A 20,510-nucleotide genomic window follows, 5' to 3' on the forward strand; every position below is an offset into this window, starting at 1 on the left:
ACACATACACATACATACATATGTATACATATACATACTACATATACAAAATATATACCTATTTCTACAAATATATAAATATATTTTTTAAAACTATATTTATAGCAGCACTTTTTGCAATGGCAAGGAAGTGGGTACCTATGAAAAAAGTCCCTAAATAGGGTACACCCTTTAATTCAGTGATATTACTGGGTATCACACCAAAGGGATGGAACAACAAAGGGAAAGGCCATGTGGATAAAAATATCAGGCAGCTAGGTGGCCTGAAGTCAGGAAGACCTGAATTCAAATTTAAACCAGACACCTGCTAGCTGTGTGACCCTGGGCAAGTCACTTAACTCTGCCTCAGTTCCTCATCTATAAAATGAACTGGAGAAGGAAATGGCAAATCACTTCAGTATCTTTGCCAAGAAAACCCCAAATGGGGTCACGAAGAGTCAGACATAGACTGAAAACAATTGAACACCACTGAATAAAAGTCTCACCATCAATCTTTGGTAGTAAAAAGCTGAAAAATTTATGCCATTCAATCTGAAACATTAGTGTGCAATGACAAAGGATGAAAGACGAATTTCAAAGAACATGGGAATGCTCCTTTTATAGAGTGACTAAATGTAAAGAAAAACAAACTTTAGAAGACTCAAGAACTCTGCTCAATGCAATGACAACCCCCAATGACAAAGCACATTACCCACATCCCAAGTAAGATGTGATGTAGAACTGAGATCTCCATTTTTAGACATTGTACAATGTGTGGATTTTGTTTTGCTTGATGGGGCTCAATAAACACAAGGGAGTTTTGGGGGCTGCTCTCTGTTTTTAACTCAGGAGTGGGTTTTATGGGGAGGAGTATGATTTTTTTTTTTACAGAAGACAAGTAAGTTTGGAGGGGCACAAACATGAAAAGAGCTTTGAAACTGACATACTAAATTTGTTACATGCTTTGTATAAAAAAAGTGTGGCCAGCTGTTCTATATATATATATATCTCCTTTTCTGTCCTTTAAAAAAATGCAGAAATGCTTGTATTAATTGGTTTTTGTTAAGTAAAAAATTTGAAAATTATTTTTAAAAAGCAAGTGATTAGAGAATGATTGAACAAATTGTGGTATGACTATAATGGGACATTTATTACTCTTCCTGCTAACATAAGAAAAATACATTCACCTACCAAATTAAACCGTGGAGGGTTTATTTTAGAACTGGACAAAATAATAACAATATTTGTTTTTTAAGAACAAAAGATCAAAAAGTCAAAGAAACTAATAAAAAAAAAAGAATGAGAAAGAAAAGGAAGAATTTAGTATTAACAGATTTCAAGCTAGACTAATAAAAGTTATCATCAGAATTATTTGGTTCTAGTTTAAAAAAAATAGAAAAGTTGAACAAAAGTTGAACAATGGGAAACTACACAAAACAAGACTCAGAAGCAACTGACAATGACAATCTAGTGTTCAATACACCCAAAGACATCAACTCCTGAGGTAAAGGACAGCTATTCAATATAAGCTACTGGGAAAATTGGAAAATAATCTGGTAGAAATTAGGTTTAGTCCAACATGTTACAACAAATACTACAATAATGGATATATGATCTAAATGTGAAAAGGTGACAACATAAAGATAGCAGGAGATACCTTACAAAATTTAAAGCTCATGGGAAAATTGACTAAACATGGGGTAGAAGTGATTAAAGACAAAATGGACAACAGAAAAGTTTTTGCATGAACAAAATCAATGCTGCTAGAATTAGAAGAAAGTAGTTACTTGGGGAGAAATCTTTACAACATACATTTTTAATAAAGTTCCAATATCCAAGATATCTAGGGAATTGAAGATTAAGAGCCATTTCTTGACAGACTGCCATTTGGATAAAAGATATAAACAGGGCAGTCTGCAAAAGACACTTGAGCCCTTGACTACTAATAAAGAGAAACAAAGATTCAGACAAGTCTGAGATTCCATGAAACACCCATCAGATTGACAAAAGATGATAAATGTTTCCAGAGGCCATGAAAACAAAACAAAACAAACAAAAAAAACCAAGAACACTGATGCACTGTTAGCGAAGCTGTGAATAAATCCAATGGTTCTGGGAAATAATACAGAATTATACTCAAAAAGTAACTAAACTGTACAGATCCTTTGACTCCCCGATATCAATCACTAGTAAGTATATACCCTAAGAAGGTCAGACAAAAGGTAAGGTCCCACATATTAGAAGTATATCTCTTTGTAGTGGGGAGGGTCGAGGTTGTTCAGAACACTCTTGATCAAATGATTCTTTCCTTTCACTCCAGTTATGAGAATCACAAACAGGTCAGATAAAAGATGCAAAGGGTTCATACTATCATCTCTTTAGGAGGTAGAAAGAAGTACTCTCATGAAAAATGGCAGTTTGCCACTGGCAGGCCCAAGACCCATAAAAGACAAACATATCAACTTTGGGGAGATATTATACGCCAAGAAAAATCCTCAAAGAGTGTGATCCTGGGCAGTGTGGAGAAAAACAGTTATGAACTAAGAATCCAATTTTTTTTGTTTTTCCTCTTGTAACTCTAGTGGAAAGGACAGAGAAGGGATTTCTTCCTTACCCCCTGCCAACCACGATGCTCCGGAAAGTCAAAGACAGTCATTTGGAGTTTTCAAGGAACGTGACCCTGGGCAGTAGAGAAAAGAGCCAACTGTGGAGTTATGGAATTAGTCCTGCCTTTTGGGAATTGAGCTGCAGAAATGAGAATGAGAAGAGACATTGGGGCCCTCTAGTGCTAGACGCATGAGTTGCCATAGGTTTTCCCTACATGTACCTTACTACCGGTATAGTCTAGGTATTCACCCATTCTTCCCAATGATCCCTGGTTTATCAGGAAGTGTTCTGAAGCTACTGTTGCCACCAAGTCATCTTAGCCTTTGCTTTGAGCTAATTGTCTTTGCTGGCCAAAGAAGATCAGTATAATGGTGGGACTCAGTAGCTATAAGCTTTAGGATCCAGGACCCACAGAGAACCTTGAACCTAGGGTTACAGTTACTTCCTGGAAACCCAACCTACAAGTACAAGTTGGGGGATGATCCATAGGGGGTGCAACATATTTATAGCAGTACCTAACCGGAAAAAGTCAAGTGGTCCATCAAATGGCAAATGGCGGAACATATATACTGGAATATCATAGTAAAAAGAAAAATCAACATGAAGAACTCAGTGTAACTTGAGAAGGCTCACGCATGAGGAAATAAAGCAGAATGACTTACACTATGGCTATACTCTTAAAACGAATACAACACTGAAAGACTTCAAAAGTCTAATCAATACAGTGACCCATCATGACTTCAAAGTAATGCTGGTTAAGCATCCTTCTCTCAAATGAGAGGTGGGAGATATGGGTGTGAAATAAGCCAGACATTTCAGATATACAGGCCCAAAGGTCCTTGGGGTGTATCAGTACTGAAGGGCAGGGGAAAGGAAGGTCAATGTGATAAGTCTGTTCTGCTTGATTACTTGTTCCAATAAAAGAGCTCTATGAGGATTAGAGGGCAGTCTTTGAAAAGTGACAATGAGATTTTTAAAAATCCACCTTGGTTATAATCCCATTTGCCGCCATGTGATTCTGAACAAATCCCTTCCTTTCTAGGCCTCTGGGAAAGGCAGCATGGTAAGAGTGAAAAGAGCCCTGGTTTTGGAGTCAAAGGCCTAGGGTTTGAATCTTGGCTCTACTCTCTGTGTGGCCTTTGGTAAACCACAATCTCTAGACCTCAGTTTCCTTTTATGTCAAGTAATAGGCTTGATAGGCTCCGATTTCCCTTCCAAATCTATGATCTATGATCTAAGTTAAATATTCTTTGAATGACTCCTAGGATCTCTCCTCTGTCTTCTGTCTGTTCCTCTAGTTTCAACCTAGATACCTCCCACCTCCCCACCCTAGTTCTCAAATTCCAAGAGTCCATACGACCTTCACATGTGTGTCTGATCTTCATCTCAAAAACATCACCATGGCATCCTTAGACCAAGTCAATAACTTCATGGGTGTCTTTGTTAGGTCAATCCCTTACTCATAAAACCCTGAATGGTTCCCTACTACCTACTGAATAAAACACAAACACTTCTCTAATCACAGCATTTTATCTAGGTCCAAGCTACCTTCCCAATGTTTTCCCTTTCCCAATCACATATTCTTAAGTCAGAATCAAAGACTATCCTGCCTGTTTTTTTTAAACTGCCTTCCCACTGTCTTCCATACCAAAAATGGACGTTTCTCCACTTTGCTCATCCACACCTGAAATCCCTACTGGCCCAACTCAGATGCCACCCCCAAATGAAGCCTCCCCTGAACAACCCCCTAGACAAGTGTTCTCTTTGGAAAAGTCCTTGAATTTGGAGTTGGGGGACCCCAGGTTTGAATACCAGCTCTGTTACTTACTACCTGGGTGAGACACTAATGCTCCATGGTTCTCGCTTTCCTCATTCATAAAATGAAGGGGTTGACAGAACAATGCAAATGAAAAGTTGGCTTTAAAAGGAAGTTGGGGGAAAAAACATTAAGGCCCTGAAGAGATAACTGAACATCGTCCTCTTTCCTCTCAGAACACAAAATATATTTTATACATCATCAGACAAAGTCTTTCTATTGGCCGTTCTGGCTTAGTTTTCTTTTTCACAGGGGAGGGGATCCACCCGTAATTCTCATGGGGTAGGAAATGTTGTAAAGAAATAAATAAGAAAATTGTTTAGTTCAGTGGTGCCACCACTTACATATGGATTCCTGACCACGACACAGATTTTAGAAAAATCACATATTAACATTATCTGTGTTCTACTGAGTTTTTATTAAGTAAAATATTTCTCAATTACATTTTAATCCGGGTATACAACTGGCATATTTGACACCTCTGGTCCATATGATCTCCCATCTTGGTACTTAAAAGCCTCAAATTTTTATAAACCTTGTGCCTGGGCATTTTGTGCTCTAGGAACTCTCCCTTGTATCAGTGTTATGGATGTACTTATCCTCTTTCCTTTCCCCTTTTTATATTTTAAGCTCTTTAAGAGCTTTTATATCTGCCTGCAAACCCACAGCACTGAGTATAGGACCCTGCCCATTGTAAGCGCTTCACAAATACTGGCTGCAACAAAACTTAACTTGGTATTTACTTGAGTTTTCTAAAAGTTTATATTATTTTCCTTTGATTATATGGCAAGATTTGGGCTTTATTCAAAGCATTTCTCCTACATTTTGTTAATTTTTAGGTTTACAATTTTATTTTTTGGTGAGGCATTTAGGGTTAACAGGGTCACACAGCTAGTGAATGTTATGTGTCTGAGGTTGGATTTGAACTCAGGTTCTCCTCACTCCAGGGCAGGTGCTCTATCCACCGTACCACCTAGCTGCCCCTAGGTTTACAATTTTTTTAAAAAAGTATATTTTTTCCAAGATGGATGGTGGTTGAATTGAGCTGCTGAACTGACTGTCCAGTGCCCAAAAAACCCATCAAACTAATTTTAATAGAAATGTATTAATTCTAGTGTAGTTGAAGCTATCTGGTTATTTATTTCTACCTACTTTCAGCTTCTCCCCCTCTAATCCTTTTTGCTAAAGCTGAGATCCTGTTACTCCCTAGTTAAAACTATCCAACTGAGCCTTCAAGGCTCTCCACAATGTGGACCCTCCCTCACACTCCTACTCCACTTCCACAGGCAGGCTAAACTCCTCACTGCTGCCCAAACATCCTGCACTTTCCTGCCCCTTTCTCTATATACCAGCTAACCCTTCTTCCATTTGTTGGCAGTGTGACACTGACTTAACCTGACTTAGAGGAAATAAAAATGCTACTATTCTACAGAGAAGGAAGGAAGGAATTTTAAGCACAATACAAAGGTAAATAAATGTGAGCTATTATAATCATCATCATAACCCAATCTGAATTTCTCCAACTCTTCACGCACCCACCTCCTCCCACCCCACAGAGTTCCCAATGCTTCACTAGGAAATTCACCAGCCCTACAGGCAGCATAGCACTTGGGAGTCAGGATGACTGGAGTACAAATCCTGCCTGAGACTCACACAAGCTGTGTTAATTAACTCTGGGCAAATCTCTGAATCTCTCTCAGCCTTATTTTCTTTATCTGTAGAAAGGAGCAATGATAGCACCTGGGGCAGCTAGCTGGTATAGTGGAAAAAGCACCGGGCCTAGAGTCAGGAAGCCTCATCTTCCTATGCTCAAATCAGGCTTCATACCCTTAGTAGCTATGTGGACCCTGGGCAAGTCCTGTTTGCCTCAGTTTCCTCATCTGTAAAATGGGCTGGAGAAGGAAATGGCAAACCACTCCAGTATCTTTGCCAAGAAAACTCCAAATGGGGTCATGACAGTCAGACCGAAAATGACCGAACAGGCTCCGATTTTTATAATCTAGCCACTGCTCAGATTTTTACAATCTAACCAACAGCTCACAGGTACTCAGATTCCTTAAGAGTCTGGCTAATACGGCAGATCTTTAATAAACCTTGCTTTTGGCTGGGAAAAAAAAAAGAAAATGACAGAACAAACATAATAGCACCTACCTTACAGTGTAGTTACGAGGATCAAATGAGATAATATGTCAAGTCAAATCAATAAGCACTTATTTAGCACCTCCTGCCAGGCACTGTTCTTGTAAACTTTGAAGAGCAATATGTTATCTATTAGCATCATCTTCTCCCACATTTACCGGTTTTCTGGAAGCCTCTCACCAAAAGGAGCAGAAGACTAGTAAGAGGGCTGGGCACGAGGTAAGCTAGTTAACTGGCTGATTGACTTGCTAATGAGTAACAAGCTTCAGTAGAGCAGAAAGTCAAAAAGATGACCTGAGGGCCCATTAGAGAGTAACTGAGCCCACTTGCTGGCCTGCCCTCCCTTCCCCACCTGGGAGATCTAAAGCAACCACACTCATGACTCAGTTCCCCCCTCAGACCTTTCCCTCCCTAAGCTAGACCTCCAGCAACTTCTCACTAGCTCTATTTTCCAACGCTTTTATTATTTCCACTGCTCTTTGAACCCTTTCCAAGTTCTCCAACAGCCCTTTCAAGTTAAGCAGGCAAGAACTACCTACGGCACAGGTGAACTACTAGGTTTGAAGTCAGAGAACCTGGGTTCCACTCCTGGCTGGGGCTCACTATCTGTATAAACCCTAGGGGCAAGTCACTGAACCCCCTCCAGACCTCAACAGTAAAATCCAAGGGTGGGGTCGGGACTAAATGAGCTCTGAATCATATCATCTGGTAACCAAGTTCTACACACTTGGGACCTGGGGTCCTCCTGCCCTTCCTCAGTGTGACAGAGAGGAAAGAACACTGACCCTGGACTCCTGCCTCTGCCACTTAATTTGTGGGTCCTTGACCAAGTTAAACTCCCTGAGCCTCATTTTCTTTCTCTGTAAATAATAAGAAAGCCCCTGAGGATGCTTCCATCTCTACATCTAAGATCTTATGATCTATCCTTAATGCTGTTAATTCAATAAAATATTTATTAAATGCAGACATAAGTAGATAGAGAGCTGAAGATGGGAGCCAGAAGACTGGTCTTCAGTCCTAACTCTGTGACCCTGGGCAGTCACCAAACCTCTTGGTGTCCTAAGCAACTCTAATCCAGAGCATTAACCTGGACACCGCTGGCAGTCTGGTGAAGCCTCAGAAGGTTTTTAAATGCATGAAATGAAATATATAGGATCACAAAGGAAACCAATTACATTGAAACAGCTATTTAATATGTAGTTTTAAAAAAAACCACTGGTTCATGGACTCCAGGTTAGGAGTGCCAGCTCCAAGACTCAATCTACAGAGGAGGTGCTGACCTGAATTAGTAGGGAGCTTTCCCTACGCCAATAAAATCACAGGTCCAGGCCCTAATCTTCTAAAAGATGTGCAAAGTCTGTGTTCGGTATAAGATACAGCTAAGATATGGTCAGGAGATAGACAGAGATAGACCAACCACATAAGTAAATGTTGCATGATCTACATACATTAGTGAGGTCCAAGTAAAGTGCTCTATCATCTGAAGTTGTCAAGAGGTAGAAGGAGGGAGAGAAATTAACAAAGGAAGGCTTCCTAAAGGAGGCAGCATTTGAATCAGCCTGGAGGAAGGAAGATATGCCAGGCAAAGGAAATATTAGCAGCAAAGGCATGGAGGAGAGAAAACTCTCCAGGGAATGGTGCACAATACAGTTTGGTTTTGAGGGTAGATTACCTGGAAGAATAGCGTCAGATTACGCAGAAAATGTAGGGCGGCTCCAAATTACAGAAGGCCTTGAAGGCAAGATGGCAAAGTAGATTTTAACTTGACATAGGAGGAAGTAGGGAAACACTGCAGATTTCTAGATGGAATATTGTGACCAGGGGGAGGGGGAGGGGAATAAGCATTTATGTGGCACCTATCACATGCCAGGCACTGTGCTAAGTGTTTTGCAAATATCTCATATCAGATGCTAAGATTCACAGCTGAGAGATCATCGGGTCCACTTCCTTCATTTTACTGATGAAAGAACAAAATCTATGTAAGGCGATGATTATTACAGTTACCCAGAAAGAGAGAGACACACACACACACACACACACATAAATGAAGAATGCACATTAACCAAAGTATGAATGACAAGCAGCTGAGTGAACAGTTCAATGAGCTGATCCATGCCTATGCAGTTACTGCAGGTAGAAAACAGACTACACCCAGAACTAAACAGTAAGAACAAGGAGGGCTAGAGTGAGCTTGGACAATAGCACAGCTGTCTATGACCTCAAGCTGCCACCTAACACACAAGACCATTAAAATGAAAATCACGTTCTCTCGGTGGTGGGACAGCTAGGTGCCACGGTGACTAGAGTGCCAGGCCTGGAGTCAGAAAGACTCATCTTCCTGACTTCAAATCTGGACTCAGACACTTAGTAGCTTTGTGGCTCGGGCAAATCACTCAACCCTGTTTGCCTCAGTTTCTTCATCTGTAAAAAAAAACGAGCTGGAGAAGGAAATGACAAACCACTCCAGTATCTCCGCCCAAGAAAATCCCACATGGGGTCAGGAAGAGTAGGACACAACTGGAAATGGCTGAACAACAAATCCCCTCAGAGCTCAGGATGCCATAATCTCGGAAGACTCAAATTACAGGTGACCCAAAGGGCAATGGAAACATTTATGGTGGTTCTAAGGCTGTAGTAAGCACCAGGGATACAAAAAGAGCCAACAGACGGGCCCAGCCCTCAAGTTTCTCCTCATCTGCAAATTCCCTGAATAAAAAAAAAATCCTAATTCCAGTTCTTAGGCCTCTATGGGTTGGCCTAGATGGCCACGTCAGTCTCTTCCAACCCCAGGACCTTAGGAAGATCATCTAAGAGTGCAGTATAATAGAAACAACAATGGTTTTACAACTGGGTGAGACCTGGGTTTGAATCCCACCCCTAACATCCTTACTAGTTAGTTGTGTAAGCATCCCCCCCCCCTTAAATTTTTGAGGGTCAGTTTTTTTAACTGTTAAATGAGGATGACAGAAGATGACGATCACAAAGGTAGGGCTCTAAACCAAATCCTCCAACTTCAAGTCCCACGCTCTTTCTACTATAAAACGTTGCTTCTTGCATTCCAAGCCATCCACAAACTGACCAAAATCTACCTGAGACAACTGGCTTTTGAAAGACTTAAGAATTCTGATTAAGGCAACAACCAACCACATTTCCAGAGGCCTGATGATGAAGCACCCTCCCCACCTCCTGACAGAGTAGTTGAGACTTAAAATGCGGAATGAAATATACCTTTTTTGGCCAATATATTAATTAGTTTTGTTTGACTGCCCGTATTTGTTACAAATTCTTTGTTGTCGTTTTTTAATTCTTCTCCCCAGTAGGAGTGAGGGAGGTGGGAGTGAGAAATTTTTTTACTCTGCTTCCCAGTCCCTTCAGTACCACCCCCTCCATAAACTCTCTGCTCTAAACTGTTCAAATCACTGTCTCCTGGGGCTTTCCTATGCACCTTTGCTAACATCTTAGAATGGCCATGTCTGTCTCCATGGTTATTGCAGCTCCCACAGACCCAGAAAAGACATTTTTCCCCACCAAAGTCCTTGGCACTATCATATGGCTCAACATCAGAAACAAACATGGTTTTATCAATGGAAAGAATATTAAAGAAAATACATTGCCCTCTGCCTTTCAACTCTACCCTAAGGACCAATGGAAAGAACGATGCTTTTGCGGTTGGACGACCTGGGCTCCAGCCCTACCTCTTTTACTTACTGGTTGTGGGACCTAGGGAATGTCTTTTAACTCTATGGGCCTCATCTTCTTCAACTCTAAAATGAAGGGATTAGATTTAGATGGCAGTCTGATGCCCCTTCTAGACCTAAATCTCCAGATCCTGGGACCAGAAGGTCTTTCCATCTACTTTGCAGCTGAAATTTCCTTATATGTGTTGTCTCCTCCTATCTAAAGGTGAGATCTTTTGACATCAGGGATCACCTAAGCTTTTCTGTTTAATGCTTTTCATTCATTCATTCTTGGTATAAAAGAATTCTAGTCTTGGAGTCAGAAAGCCCAAGGTTAAATCTACCTTGGGATATTTGCTAGTTATAAACGATGGGCAAGCCATTTAAGGTGTATGAGCTTCAATTTCTTTATCTGTAAAATGGGGACGATACCTATGGTTCCTACCTCACAGGGTCATTAAGGGGCTGAAGGAGCTCATGTATATAAAGTGCTTTGCAAGCCTTAAAGCTAAACGTTAGTTATCATGGCATATCAAGACCTGGTTTGTTTCCTTACCCTTCCAGAAGACTTTCTCATACTACTCTAACCCATTTCATCCTTTAAACTAGATCACAGATCCAATTCTTGGCTCTATCTAATGTAAGGAAGGGAAAGGTGTCAGTCACTGAGTTCAGCCAATTGAACACAATGGCTGTGGGGTGAAAAACTTTGCCCCTGTCTTCGCCCCAAAGACTGCTCCACTAACATAGGGCTGGGTGGAGCTGTGAAATGGTTCAACCATTGTGGAAATAAGAAACTAAGATGTCCAAATCTCCCCAACCTTGAGATCTCACTCACAGGCATGTTTTTCAGAGGTCAATGACAAAAAAAAAAGGCCCCATAATACCAAAACATTTATAGCTGCAATTTTTGTAGCACAAAAAACTGAAAACAAAGTAGATGCCCACCGACTGAGGTAGCCACTGAGGTATATTCCAATTCTCAAATCCTATGATTCTGTGACCTTAGAAATTATGTAAGAGGTGGTATGAGGGACAGCACTGGACATAGAATGTATAGACACCTGGGTTTGAACTTCCTTTTCTGACACTAGTTATAGGACCACCCCTCGAAAAGTCATTTAAACTCTCCCAAGTTTCAAACTACTACATAGGAATGTAATGGAGCCTCACTTTGTTTAAAAAAAAAAAAAGGTAGGAAGAGTTGTTACCTATCCAAGTGAAATGAGGAGCAGAACCAAGAAAATAATATATAGAAAAATGTAAATAGAAATACAACAAAATAATTAAAAAACCCAAATACTTTTGAGATTATAATGACCAAGCTTAACACCAAAAGGGAGATAATATGGAAAACAACATACATAATGACAACAGAAATGTGAATTGAATGGGCATCAACAAATCAACCAAAACCGAATAAAGTACAATTGTAATGGGGAAAGTTGACCTTAAGGGAGAGCTAGAAGGCTGCCCCTGTCTTCTTTTCCGATGTGGGGGGCTATGGTTGTAGAATACTATATACACTGTCAGATATAACTGATGAGTTTGTTTTTGGTTTTCTTCCCCCCTCCCCCCCCAATTTGTGGCAGGGAGAGAAGCTAGGGTTTCAAAATAACAATAAAAAATTATAATAGTCATTGAGACATTTTTTTAAATGACCAAAAGAAAAACAGAAGAAGGAAACATAGACAAGCAGGAGTTTTGAAAGTTAAATGTTGAATTTGTTACAGACTTGAAAAATAAGCTTAACATAAAGATTTGTAGTTTTATGTACAATCTTTCTTCCTGTTCTACTTTGTATATTGAAATTCCAATTTTATTCAGAGTTAAAGATAAAATAATGAAGTTTTTTAAAAAGACTTAATTCTACATACTATTGTCACTTGCTAAGAAAATCTCTAAAGACTGCTAAAAAAAATGGACAAAGGGCCCCATCCACAAAGGGGCTACACTGTTCTTACGTTAGCTCCCAAGAAATGACCCTTTCCAAGGCTCCCCATCTCCAACCATGGCATCCCCAGTAACAAAAAGCTCTCTTCTTACTCCTTCAAGAGTTCATGAAATGAAGTCCCTTCCCTGGTGGCTAATAATTTTCAGACTCTTTGAACTACCAGTTTGGTAAGAACTTCATATACTTAAGCTCCTAAACACAGCCCTGGGATGACAGGTGAGGCATTAGAGGAAGATTTTATAGGCTTTGCTATATACTAAGACCCCTTTGAGCAAAACTAAAAGGCAGAAAACCAGAAACCTTCCACCCCCAGAAATTTTTAAAAGATAACAGAAGGAACCTTAGAGATTTAGTGTTACTGCCTTATGTGTAAAGACCTAGAGGGGAAGTGTCCAAGTTACAAAGTGCTTTGACTCCTGACTCTCACTGTTCAGAACTCTCTACACTGAACCCTGCTCTCACTACTACAACCCCTTCCAGGCTTGGTGACACCTCCCCCCCACCTACCTGTAGCACGGACAGGCTTGTCTGCCCAGAGAGGCTCAGCTTTTCCTGTTCTGAGGGGTAGGCATTGAAGCGGTGCTCATACAGCCACTCTCGGAGAATCTTCACAGATTCCTTTGGGAGGTTCCCTCTCCTCTTCCTCTTGCCTGCCTGGGTCAGATCCAGGGAGGTCAGCCCTTCCTCCTCACCCAGGTCACTGTCTGACATGCTTGGGCTGTCCAGGGTTCGTACAGGAATCAAACCTGTGGTAGGAGTGAGAGTGGAAGAAAAAGTCAGGGGCCAAAGAGAAATCAAACATCAGATCTTCTTTTTGCCCTGCTCCCCCTCCCAATTTTAATACATTTTTATGTAAAGTTCTGAGTTCCAAATTCTATCTGCCTCCCTCCCATCTCCCCTCCCTGAGAGGGCAAGCAATCAGATAATAGGTTATACATGTACGATTATGTAAAATGTTTCCATATTAGTCATTTTTTACAAGACTTGAATACAAGGAAAAAAATGAAAGAGAAAAATAGCATACTTCAGTCAATATCAGTTCTTTCTCTGGAGGCAGATAGTATGCTTCATCATCAGCCCTTTGGGATTGTCTTGGATCATTGCATTGTAAGAATAGCTAAGTTATTCACAGTTGTTCATCAAACAATGTTGCTGTTCTGGTTTTGCTCACTTCACTTTGCATCAGTGCATGTAAGTCTTCCCAAGTTTTTCTGAAATCATCCTGCTTCTCATTTTTTATAGCACAATAATACTCCATTACAATCCTATACTACAGCTTGTTCAGCCATTTCCCCGTTGACGGGCATCCCTTTCACTTCCAATTCTTAACTACCACAAAAAGAGTTGCTATAAATATTTTTGTACAAATAGATCACTTTCCCTTTTTTTGGAAGTCTTTGGGATACAGACCTAGCAGTGATATTGCTGGATCAAAGGGTATGCGGTTTTATAGCCCTTGGGACATAATTCCAAATTGATCTCCAGAACGGCTGAATCAGTTCACAATTCCAACAGTGCATTAGTGCCTCAGTTTTCCCACATCCCCTCCGACATCTAACTTTTTCCTTTTCTGTCATATCAGCCATTCTGATAGATATAAAGTGGTACCTCAGAGTTGTTTTAATTTGCATTTCTCTGATCAATGGTGACTCAGAGCATTTTTCTGGTAGGCAATTGGGGTTAAATGACTTGCCCAGGATCACACAGCTAGTAAGTGTCAAGTGTTTGGTCTGAGGCTGGATTCAAACTCAGATCCTCCTGATTTCAGGGCCAGTGCTCTATTCACTGTGCCACCTAGCTGCCTCTGACTTAGAGCATTTTTTCATATGATTATAGGTAGCTTTGAAAACTGCCCCTTCATATCCTTTAACTATCAATTGGGTAAGACTTGCATTTTTATAAATTTGACTCAGTTCTCTATATTTGAGAAATAAGACTTATCAGAGATACTGTCGCAAAAATTTCCCCCCAGTTTTCTGCTTTCCTCATAATTGTGGTTTCATTGGTTTTGTTTGTACAAACATTTAAATTTCATGTAATAAAAATTTATATTTTACATTCGGTAATGCTCTCTACATCATTTTTGGTCCTAAATTCTTCCTTTATCCAAAAATCTAACGTCAGAGCTGCCATTTTTCTTCTAGCATACTACAGATGTCCCAAGATTTAATTTATCTTCACAATATCCCAGAGAGACAAAGGATGAATACTCACTCTCAAGAGACATCATGGAAGGAACTTTTAAAAGGATCACCTAAATCTAGACATCGTTCCCAACCTGAAGTACTTGATAAATAACTATATTATCTTATTCAATTTAATCACTTTATTTGTTAGGTGTGTATGCCCTAATATTTCTTTTCCTTTTGAAGCCCCCCCCCCCCGGAGGGCACCAGAAGGTTTATGAAAAAGATGAAAACCTCTGATAAAATCCAAACCTTGTACTGGGGTGGGGGGGGGGGTGTCTCAGGGAACGGAGGCCCAGATGGGAGAAGTGACTTGCCCAAGGTCACACAAAGAATCAGTAGCCAGGTCCTGATCCCAATTCATTCCAAAAAACTTTTATTAATGTTAATTCTAGTACCTCCCCTCTCTTATTTCCTTTTCATCCTGTATAGATTTGTTTGCTGTTGTATCCTTTATTTAGATGTTGAGCTCCTTGAGGGCAAGGACTGTCTTTCTTTGCCTTTCTGTATCCCCAGTGTTTAGTGCAGTGCCTAGCACTTAGTAGGCACTTAAGAACTGTTTATTGACTGATTTAAGGACCTACAATGAGAAAGGACCCTGGGGATTTAAAAAAAAAGTTACATTCTAAATCAGATGAGTCAACACCTAAACAGAAAAGCATATACATAAACATTTGAGGAAGGGAGCATTAACAGGGGCATCTTCGAAGGCATCCTTTAGGATGTGGTACCTAAAATTAAGCCAAGGACTGATTCTAGAGCCATTACTGAGCAGGGAGCAAGAAGTTTATTTAAGTCATGAGGAATTGCCTATCATACAAGTAGGAAACCACCTGCCAAAATTCCTGAGACATCAAGGGTAGGCAGGTTTGGCTAGCATTTTGACTCCAAGCCTTTTCCAGTTTCCCTTCCCTGAATATACAGCCTCCCTCCCCCCCCTCATTTGACTTTATATATGTATATATCACTCTGGGAAATCTGGGTTTAAATCTCACTTCTGACACCCTGCATGATTTTGAGCAAGTCATCCTTTGGGTCCTCAGCTTTCCCTTCAGTCAAATGGAGATGATGATATTTATGCTATCTCAATGGTCTGAAGTGACCTTAGAAGGTGTGACTAGGAATCCACTTTGAGTTTAACAAAATTGAAGAATAAGACCTTTGCTGGAGGTGTCTCTCTACTGTAGGTACAAACATCTCCCACTGACCCATTCAGAATGACTGAATCATGACTTATGTGCCAACCTGAACCACACCTTGCTATTTGGCCTTTAAGAGAGAGGGGGGGACACCTATGTAGACAGAGAAAGATGAGGAAGATGACAAAGATCAGGGCAGGGAAACAAAACTCACTGATTCCCTCAAAGGAAATTCTGCACCTCTATGGCACCCCTTTACATGTGGCCCCATCAGAGCAGGGAAACACATAGTTACAGACATTAACACCGACCAGAGGCGGCAGCAGAATATAGAGATTTCCTGAGTCAAACTGGAAACTCTAAGAACCACCAAATTGGCAGCAATACTGTGATAATGACAGAAGCAAACCTAGAAAAATGGGGGAATCAACAGACTTTGAGGCAGAGGTATACCTAGACCTGGGCTTCTTAACGTGGGGTTCATGAACTTTTCTGAAAAAACATTCTGACATCTGTATTTCAGAATAACTAGTTTCCTTCTGTGAATGCTTGCATTTTTTATGCATTTAAAAACAGTATTCTGAGAAGGGGGCCAAAGGTTTCCCCAGTCTGCTCAAGGAATTCGTGACATAAATAAGGGGAAGTACCCCTATGTTGGTTAGAACAAAACTAATTTCCAGGACAAAGCAAAGGTGCTGCTCAAAGACCAAGGTCAGCCATGCCTAAAGAAAACAAGAGATGAGAGACATTAACAGACTAAACCTGGACCTTATTCTGTCTTTGTGAATTATAAAACTCAATTATGTAGTGAGCCTTAGTTCTTTCCCCTTTTGGGGCATACAGGATATAACCATAAGATGGTGCTATTAAGTATGGATTACTGCACAGGTATCTAGAGGAGATGGGACTCATGGGAGAGAGGTCTTGACACACAGGACCTACTCCTTAGAGGCAATACAAGACAGTAAATCAAATACTGATTAAGTGCCTATCACACGCAGAGCACACAGGATAAAGTTTAGGCAAGCACCAATCTCCACCCTTCGTGAGCTAAGCTTAGTGCCTAGTAAAATCTAGTTCTTTGTTATTCCCACTTGGTCTAGCATAAAATATGAATTGCTGAATTTAACTGAAAGAAAGGCAATAAAAACAAATGACGTCTGTACATATATTCATCATTCGATTTTCACCACATGCCTGCATGGGTGGTTCTATCACCATCATCTGATTTTACAGATCGGCAAATTGTGACTAAACAGATTGAGAAGTTGTAATTTATTTGCCCATGCCACACAGAATGAGGTGGGATTCAAACCAAGATCTGTCCTTACTCCACATCTATTCCCTCTCTGATCTGTTAAGATTCCAGTCCTGACTGTGACTTAGGGCAAAGCCATGAGGTCTCTGGATTTCAATTTCTCTATCTGTAAAAACAGGGGTTTGAATTAAGATGATTCAAACTGGTCAAACCAGCCTCCAAACTCCTTCCTCACAGAAGAGAGAGAGAGAGAGAGAGAGAGAGAGAGAGAGAGAGAGAGAGAGAGAGAGAGAGAGAGAGAGAGAGAGAGAGAGAGAGAGAGAGAGAGTACTCAAGAATTATCTCAGAACAAGGATTCACAGAAAAATAGAAAAGAGAAAGAGAAAACAAAGAAAAACTGGAAAACTGACATCAAACCATCAGAAACAGGCCCCTCCCACTCCCCCACAAAGGAAGCCTCCAGCTCTGAATTCCTTTGGGGTGTTTTATCTGTTTGCTTAAAAAAAAAATCCTGGCTTTCATCCCCATCCCAGGCAGGCCCGGAAGATGTGTTTCCCTGCCTGGAGACCTTGATCCTAATCCCACAAGAAAAGTGAAGTCTTCCCAGCTCATCTCCCACCCTCACCCCATCCCCCTTTGCGGACACACATATTTTCTCGGGTAGCGACAAGGAGGAAGCTGGAGGGAGGAATTAAAGTTTGCTCAAGGTTATCTTGTACAAATTCTCTCTCGGCCTCCAGACTGCATCTGGTAAGAAGCAGCAGCGAAGCTGAGGCTGAGGATTGTGTTGGAATTCCTCCACCACCACCACCATCCCCCCCCAGCTCCCACACCAAATACAGATAGATCCAACACCCACCCCCCACCCCAAACAACTTACCCCTCACAACTCTTGACAACTCCTAACCACATAACTGTCATCAACAGCTCACACCAACACTACTACATGACACTAAGCTTCCCATTGGCCAGGGAGTTCTACGAAGTTTTTCTCTCTCCCAGTGCTTTGCACTGTGGGCCCTAAAACAGCTTTTGTTCAATGAAAAGATATACACCAACTCCCACAGAAAGGACACCTGCCTGATAAACATGTTCCCAACTTTCCCATGGACACAGTCTCACAATTCTTGACAACTTACACCAAACATTACTTCCAGACTAGCTGCTTGGAGGATCTCCCCCGAAGGGCTCTGCACACAATAGGCACTCGCCTATACAGAGATGTCATTCACCTGCACGACTTACCCATTCCACTTTCACAAGAACCGTCTCACTAGAGGCCCCCACAACTTTCACACGCGTGCACTCACACACACACCCCTTTGTATAAAAACACCCTTGCACACAAAGCCCACTCCGAGCTTTGCTGAAACACAGCTCCTGGGGCGCCCAGGCCAGGAAAGTGGGCTCTGTGCAGAGCACATGGCTTGGGGGCGGCGGGGGGAGGGGCCTTGGACGGGGAGAACGGGGCTCCCCCAGGATGGGGGCCGACCCTTACAGAAACCGAAGCGGGGAGAGTTCGAAACCTCCCCCCCACACACACAAACTCCACTTCCCCAAAGCTGCGTCCTACAATTACCCCCAGACTCGACCCTGGGGAGCTAACGCCACCCCTCTCCAAGCCAGGGGCAGGGGGTGTGTGTGGGGAGGGTAGGAGAATGGGGGGGAAGGGGCTTTCCGTGAAAGGGGCGGGAGAAGGGAAGGTGGCTGGAGAAGAAAGAAAACTCACGTGTCCAAAGGCAGAAAAAAGTTTCCTTGCCGCCCCCCCCTTCCCGGGGCTTGAAGCCGGTGTGCTTAGGGTCCCCCTCTCCTCGAGCCCAGGGATAGGGGGTTCAGGGGAGGCAGGGTCTGGGCTTTAAACCAGCCCCCCCTCCCCGGGAACGGGCTCCATGTTGGCCGCCCCGGACCCCCGCGGAAGGTTGCGTGGTCCCCGGCCGGGGCAGGTCCTGGGGGGCCTAGGGAGACTGCGGGGGGGGCGCCGGCTCCAGGAGAGGAGGGGGCCGCCAGCCCCGAGCCCGAGAGGGACGGATGGACTGACGGACGCCGGGAGACAAGAGTTTTCTTTGTTCCAAAGAAGCAGGAACTTGCGCGGGCCGAGCCCGCCCCCGTGTCCCTCTCCCCCGGCCCGGGCCCGCCCGCCTCCGCACCCCCCCCCCGGCTGTCACTGAATGCCACTTCCCACGCCCCCCCGGCCCCACCTCGCGCGGAGGGTCGGGGGTGGGGGGCGGGTGCGCAGAGGGAGCGGGCACTGGGAGGGGTGGGGGGCGCGGACAAAGGTGCCTACACCGCCTCGGCCGTCCCGGGGGAGGCTGGAGGGAGCCCCCTCCCCCGCCCCCGGGCTTGCACGCGCATGGCTTGCACGCGCACACACACACACACACACGCGCACACACACACACACACACACACACACACACAAACTTTCCCACTTCTCGGTCTCCGTCCCCGCCGCTGCCCGGACTCACTTTTCCGAGCAGCCTTCATGTCCACGCGGGCCCCTCGGCTCCGGGCCCGGGGCACGGCGTGGGGGGATGCGGGGGGTCGCAAGAGGCAAGCAGGCTCGGGGGGCGGCGCGGAGGAGGGGGCTCCGGGGGCTGCGCTCCCTGCTGACACACGCTCTGACAGCTCCCAGGCTGGAAACCACCCCGGCCGCCTGACGTCAGATCCCCTCCCCGCGCCCCCTCCTCCAGCCCCTGCCCGCCCCCCAGGATGCCCCTCCCTCCTTCCCCGCCCCCCGACCCGGCCGGGACCCCAAACCAACTGACGCCTAGCCCCTCGGCCGGGGGGAGAGGGAAAGGACAGAATCTAGGAGGTCACAGGGAAGGGAGCTGTGGGTTCCCAGGATACAGCTGAGGGCAGGACTCGCAATTTCAGCTGCCATCACCCCCAAGCGCTTCTGAAGTCCCGGGAATTTGGGGGCGCAGTACCTGGATAAAGGTGGGTCCCTCGCGTGGTCCGGCGAGAGGCAGCGCCTCGCCGTGGACAGAGCCGTGGGGTCGGAAGCCGGCAGACCTGGGTTCCGAATGCAGGCTCAGTCACCGCTGGTAGGAGAAGGATCTCGGGCTAGCCCTTCCTCGTCTCTGCACCTCAGTTTCCTCTTCTGTCCAATGAGGCAGTAGGCTGCTTCGCAACCCTCGGTTAACAGTCTTTTAAGCCTGGGTTGTTCCAACCTTTAGTCAGAGGTGCGAATTCAGATACTTCGCACCCCCTCCTTCGGCAAACAAGCCAGACTTGACCTCTCCGGTGGTTTTCTCCCCTGCTCTCCGTTTCCTCCACCCCCTCCCTACGGGCCCGGAGTTCGGAACCTCCCTGGTGTTGTACGAGAAAAGTGTGTGAACTTAAAACAAGTTTTATTAAGAGGCTGCTCAACTGCAGATAGTTGGCGCTTTAACCTTACTTGAATAGAATGCAATTGAATTGCTAACTTACTAGAGTTCCATTCAATTAAACTAGAGTTTAAGAAGAGCAAAGCGTGGTGCTAAGTAGGCTAGATACTAAAGAATTTAAAACAGGCCCTACCCTCAAGGAGCTTACATTCTATTGGCTAGAAGAAGATATTCCCCAGTATCACTAAAGCATCGCCCCTCCCCCCTTTGTTTGTACCCTCTGTTTGTTCTAGAGGCTTATAAACACAAAGTCCAAACCCGAGCTAGTAGAGGCATTTAGAATTGGATTGTTAGTACCTCGAGTGTGCGCCCCTCAAAAGCGAGGTCAATGAAGGGGCATTGAAGTCCACTTAAAAGCTGGGAGGGAAA

General features: G+C 43.5%; 1 protein-coding gene across 1 annotated transcript in view; it reads right to left on the bottom strand.

Annotated features, from left to right (window-relative positions):
* The window catches only part of TGIF2 (TGFB induced factor homeobox 2), a 30,018-nt gene extending 10,606 nt beyond the window's left edge, over positions 1-19,412 (bottom strand). Inside the window, 2 exon segments of the mRNA XM_020998709.2 lie at positions 12,680-12,918; positions 19,221-19,412. Coding sequence (XP_020854368.1) covers positions 12,680-12,918; positions 19,221-19,239 — 258 coding nt within the window. The 5' untranslated portion in view covers positions 19,240-19,412.
* Positions 19,413-20,510: the final 1,098 nt, after the last annotated feature.

Source organism: Phascolarctos cinereus, unplaced genomic scaffold (assembly GCF_003287225.1).
Source record: "Phascolarctos cinereus isolate Bilbo 61053 unplaced genomic scaffold, phaCin_HiC Scaffold_2;HRSCAF=192, whole genome shotgun sequence".
Taxonomy (NCBI): Eukaryota; Metazoa; Chordata; class Mammalia; order Diprotodontia; family Phascolarctidae; genus Phascolarctos; species Phascolarctos cinereus.